Below are 6000 nucleotides of genomic sequence, written 5' to 3'. Positions count from 1 at the left end.
TTTTTGTTATATGGAGATAATGTGAAGTTGATCATGTTTCCTTCTCATGACTCAATGCTCCAACAATTCGTGTTGCTTGTTCATTGGGTCTTAAACGTCACATTTAGTCTATACTTTCTGAAATAATCTTATTACTTCTCGTTGCAGTCGCAAAAACCGGCTACGAAGAACAATACTCTTCTAAGTTGAGTACAACGACATCGTCGTGCATTGATCAAGTATCTAGGCTGCATTTTCACACGCATCTATCGTAATCGAATGAGAAAACTTCCCCTAATATTTTTGGTGTAAACCCCATCTTTAACATTAAAAAAAACGTGGTACAAAAGATAAAAAGCAGGATGCTAAATGGTCCAACAATCAGAAGAAATAAAATGTACCATGTCACCTAAGACTATTTCACCTTTTTTCTTTTTTGCAATATTAGCCAAAAAAGAATTTGAAAGCAACACCAGCATTGGGTTGGCAACTAGTGAAGGCGGGAACTAGAAAAAGCTATAGCCCCCAGAGCGAGTGAGGCACCAGAGAGCCGATTGGGTAGTGGTGACCAGAACGGTAAATGCCCCGAACCACGATGGACTATTACGTCAATTCCTTCCCCCCACGGGAATGCCATTACCACATATACAGCCAATTCCCCTACGTAACCTACCAAGCCGGCAGCCCCCTCCATGACGCCGGGGACGACCTCTCCTATCAATCACGTCCCTCCCTTTCCTCCACGTGTCCCCTCCGAACCCCCCACCCCTCGACGGACGCCGTCAAACCCCTTCTCTCCTCTCTCCTCAGTTTTTTCCGTCAACCGAGAAAACGCAACCCAACAAATACTACAAAACGGTAACGTTTTCCGTAAAGCCGGTCAACCTAAACCCTCTCTCTCTTTCTTCTCTCTCTCTCTCTCTCTCTCACACTAAAAGCACCTCCCAGCCACAAAAACACCTAAATTCTCAGATCGCCGATTCGCACACGGCTCTCCGGTCAAATCCCTCCGCCTATAAATCACCCTCCCTCCTCGGCTTAGTCGCCGATTCACCTAAACCCTAGCTCTACTCCGATCTTGTTTACTTGTTTTTCGATTCGGTTTCGCTCAGATCTCGGAGTCTGTTTCAGATCGATGGAGGAGGACGACGAGATGCATTCACCGGCGTCGGCGGGGAGCGGATCTCCGACGTCGCCGACGACGAACGGCCGGATAACGGTGACGGTGGCGGTACCGTCTCAGATACCGGCGTCGGCGCAACACTCGCCGCCGAGGAACAACCAGCTGACCCTGGCGCTGCCGTCGCAGGGGGTTCGGAGCAGCGGCGGCGGGAGAGAGGACTGCTGGAGCGAGAGCGCGACGGCGGTGCTGATAGAGGCGTGGGGGGAGAGGTACTTGGAGCTGAGCAGAGGGAACCTGAAGCAGAAGCACTGGAAGGAGGTGGCGGACATTGTGAGCAGCAGAGAGGACTACGGCAAAACCCCAAAGACTGATATCCAGTGCAAGAATAGAATCGACACCGTCAAGAAGAAGTACAAGCTTGAGAAGTCCAAGATGCTCGCCGGAGCCGGCCCCAGCAAGTGGCCCTTTTTCGCCAAGCTTGATCATTTGATTGGCGCCACCGGGAAGGGGACTCCTGGCTCCGGCGGCGGTCCGGTGCCGCCGGGGTTCATGTCCAAGAACCACAAGATTCCGATGGGAATGCCGGTCGGGGTCCGCGGCGGAGGAGGAGGAGTTGGGCAGTTTGTGCCCAAGCACCTGCAGCAACTGCAGAAGGCTAATGCCAAGAAGAGGGGTCCTCCTCCGGTGGAGTGGGACTCGGATTCTTCGAGAGAGGTCTCTCCTGTGTCGGCTGATAGCTTTCCGCCGCCGCCTGTTTTTGAGACGAAGAGGCCGAGGACGGCGGGGCGGGGGGCGAATGCTGGTTTGGGGAGGGGAGGGGCAGGAAGAGGAGGGGTTGGGAAAGAGATTAGAGGAAGAGAGGGGGGTGGAGAGAAGAAAAGTGGGTGGGGGGATTCAATGAGGGAGTTGACGCAGGCAATGCTGAGGTTCGGGGAGGCTTATGAGCATGCCGAGACTGCGAAGCTGCAGCAGGTGGTGGAGATGGAGAAGCAGAGGATGAAGTTCGCTAAAGAGTTGGAGCTGCAGAGGATGCAGTATTTCATGAAGACCCAGATGGAAATTTCGCATGGTAGGAGGAATGGGAATGCTAGTAATCATCATCGCAGCGTCAACAACAACAACACCAACAACAACAGTGATAGCAACTAGGAAAGGGAAACAACCCCAAGTTGGCGAATTTGTACTCCTAAAAGCGGTAGGTTTGAGTGTATGATCTGTTTTTCTCTTTTGTATCACATATTTAAGTTTGTGAAATGTTAGGGAGAGAGTAGTGTCATCAGGGTAAATGGTTGATTAGGATTTAGAGTTGATTCTTATTGGCAAGTGAAGTTGAGTCTTCTTGACATACCTGTTGTGAATGTTTAACATTATGAAATGAAAATGAGGATCAGCTTTAGCATTAAGGGCATTGTGCAGTTCTTCCTAATGATACGATAACTCGGAAGTATTCCTGGCTTCGTTATACAACATTTTCATGAAATTTGAAACTTGTTAAGACTAAATATCAGTGTAGCATATAGGCCAACGGTACCACCACGGTTGAGGTTGCTATAGGGCTTAGTTTGGTGCTATACTGCTACACAAACTGAGAAGAGCAATAATCGATCTCTATATCTTTCTAGTTGCAAACTTGCAATATATGGCTCCAAAATTTAATATAAAGAAGACCAGGTAAACTAAAAAGGACAATTAGATATGCCGCAAATACAAGTAGTGCAATACTACTAGCTTAGCTACTTGTTACTTCCTCCAGAATGCAGCCTAGGAACTGGTGTTGGCCATGGCAGCTCAATTGATGCGATGAAGTTCCAACTACATTCATAATTGTTGCACTTGGTAATGTTTTATTTGACGCGAAGATACAAGACGTCCTTAATATTTGGGTCGAAATGTAGCAGCATGATACGACCGATATCTACATCTTCATCCCGAAACATGTTAGGATCCAGTGAGTGAATGTTGGGGTGTATCGGACACAGTTTTCCAGCTCCGTTGCAACCGACCATCTGATTTCTTGCTTCTTTCATCTCCCAAATGTACAAGCTATGGTCAGACAAGTCGCACATACGCGGACAGCCTTGCGATACATCTACGAATCTCATAGAATGCCACATTTCATTCTCTACAACTAATCGAAAGAAACAACATTCGTCATGATCAGTAATATCATCTATATTAGTACTACTACTTGTCATGTTACTGTCCTTTATCATGAACGGATCCAATCCAATAATAAAGTTATCATCGCCATAGATCATATAAGAACCCGGCCAACACAACATCCCGTTGTATGTAAAGCTACGAAAGGTACAGATATTTCTAAAATTAAATCCTAGAGGAGATGATACAGTTGACTCTCTCCAATCACCAGTCTCAAAAGAGAAGATCTCTACCTTGAATTCAAAGGGACCATTTTCTCCCTTGTTTTGGAAAGGAAGGATTCGTACAACCTTGCACTTATACTCGATCAGCATTAAACTGGACAATATCATTATGTTCTTGTAACCTAAAACTTGAAAGCCATTAGATCGTTTCACAAATAATATAGATATAATCGTATAAAAGTAAGAACAAGAAGTAAACGATAAATAGATCATGAACCTTTTAGACTTGATGGCCAATCGATTCGGAATAAGTCTTCTACACTGCATCTCATTGTAGTATTCTTTGAATGGGGCAAGAACCATATTTCCGAGAGAGTGAGAGAGTGCAGGGACCTAAACTTTTATAGAGAATTGGATATTTTGTAACCTCCCATAAAGGTAACATTTTAAGTCCAAATCCCTAATTGTAGTTGCATAACTTATTAGACAAGTTTGACAAATCAAGTCATATTAAATTCTTCCTTTATTTACTCTGATATACCATAAATAAAGCATTCCGGATTAAAGTCTCATAAACTCTAATTACTTGTTCTGCATATATTGGTGAGTTGTCGATACTAGATGTAAACTAATGATAAAGTCAAATTTAGTCTTACAGTTCTTTCCTATCGTCTTTCTTGTGGTTATAGCTATAATAATGAAAATCGCAGATGAATCCTACCGGTACAGAGCTGTAGTCTTGAGGTGTGGGAGGAAATGGAACCCATTGGATTGTGTAAGGATTGCAGATATAGTAATCACGTTGATTGTAATCAGTCGCAGAGCACATTACCAAGTCATTATAGGTACCTCAGCCCCGTTCACCTGGTCAGTAGGTGACCAGGGATTATCTGGTCTAACTGCCGTCAGATCTGCTCGATTTTGATCCAATGGCAGAAATAATAAAGCTTCTGATATGTCTCAACCCTTGGATCAAAATCGAGCAGATCTGACAGCAGTTGACCAGATAATCCATGGTCACCTACTGACCAGGTGAACGGGGCTTATAGGTACCTACCACATATGGCTCTTCTCTCAATGAATGGGAACTTATGAGTCTTTCAAACAGCCGAGTTAGCGGCATGGAGATAGTAAGGAATTCCTCTCCTCCGACACGGTTGATCAGAGTTTGTTTGATGGGGGTCTTACTTTAGAGACACAAAAACCGGCCAACAAAATAGAGATCGGAAAGGAGGGTGCACCAATGTTTGGACACAAGCTTGCATTGTATAACAGATTTCGTGCAAGGAAGTCTACAAAGAATTTCAACCAATAAGAAGTCGGGAAGATCACCAATGGTAGTTGTGTTGAAACTAGATGACATCTTGGATCTTTTTGAGTGAAGATTATGATCAGAGGCTGGTGAAACTGCTGCAAGGGACGAGTGGGATACTAAAGCACTGCAGTTTGTTTTAGCACTCATACACTTCATGACGACGTACTGGGTTCTTAATTCATTACCCCAATAGCGCACAAGCTATACTTTATATTGATCCTGATAAAACTAGGAGACTATTTCACTTTTTGTTTTTGTTTTTGTTTTGTTCCGGATATGACTGATAACATGTTTTGGTCCGGTAAGTGAATACCGAGGTGTATCAAACTCAGTTTTCCAGCTCCTTCGCAACCGACCATCTCTTTTGTTGCTTCTTTAAACTCCACTATACTTTCAAAAGTTGATATGAAGCAGATAAAGTCTTTGTTATCAAGAAATATATCAGAAAGCCTTCACAAGGGTTAAACAACTCAGATATTATAACGAGTCTAGTTTCCAACTCTTTCGCAACCGACCATCTCCTTAGTTGCTTCTTTCGCCTCCATTATATTCTCAAAATTGATATGAAGTAGATCGACCTCCCATTTAAAAGGGGAGACTTATGCTACTAGACCAAATAGTATTGGGCGCTCCACAAGGTTTTGTGTTAAGTTTTCTTCAATTCAATTCTTGACACATATATTACCAAAACTAAATCCTAAAGGGGATGATACAATTGACTCTCTCCAATTAATCACCGGTCTCAAAAGAGAATATCTCTATATCTTGAATTCAAAGGAATCATATTTTCCCTTGTATTTTTTCGACGAGCTATTCTCCCTTGTATTTGAAACCGATAATGTAACTTAAAGGGTACGTGCCTATATATAAACATATAAAAATGAATAAGAAAGAATCGAAGAAAAATAGAGAAGCATATCATATCAATATCGTGACAGAATAAAAAAAAAAAACTTAAGAGTATTAGGCCAAGTAGATTAGAAAATCACTGGCGCATCACGTATCATATGCACTGTATTTGTTTAATTGATAGAAGATCGATCTGGCAAGCTTGTGATTGTGATGAAATTAAGGAAGTGGTCTTTAAATGTTGCTCTCTGAAATTCTAATTGGTGTCGTCTTTGAATGTGATCAATCATCTAAATTAATTAATATCATAATATAATCTGCAGATCAGTCAGTCAAGTTTTGTAATTCTAAAGTGAGTATATAACTTGGTCGTGAGAGGAAACGTGGAACGGTGATGAGTGATCAACTCC

At 43.1% G+C, this 6000-nt stretch overlaps 1 protein-coding gene across 1 annotated transcript; it reads left to right on the top strand.

Moving 5' to 3' along the window:
- Positions 1-1114: 1114 nt before the first annotated feature.
- Positions 1115-2503, top strand: LOC101291452. The gene has a single exon (XM_004305721.1). The coding sequence runs from the start codon at positions 1115-1117 to the stop codon at positions 2249-2251; it is 1137 nt and encodes a 378-aa protein (XP_004305769.1). The 3' UTR covers positions 2252-2503.
- Positions 2504-6000: the final 3497 nt, after the last annotated feature.

Source organism: Fragaria vesca, linkage group LG6, assembly GCF_000184155.1.
Source record: "Fragaria vesca subsp. vesca linkage group LG6, FraVesHawaii_1.0, whole genome shotgun sequence".
Taxonomy (NCBI): Eukaryota; Viridiplantae; Streptophyta; class Magnoliopsida; order Rosales; family Rosaceae; genus Fragaria; species Fragaria vesca.
The sequence above is the reverse complement of the archived record's forward strand: the minus strand, read 5'-3'. Positions and strand labels throughout refer to the sequence as shown.

What these genes read in the sequence shown, in the direction of transcription:
- LOC101291452 (XM_004305721.1), top strand. Translation starts at nt 1,115, where the DNA reads ATGGAGGAGGACGACGAGATGCATTCACCGGCGTCGGCGGGGAGCGGA.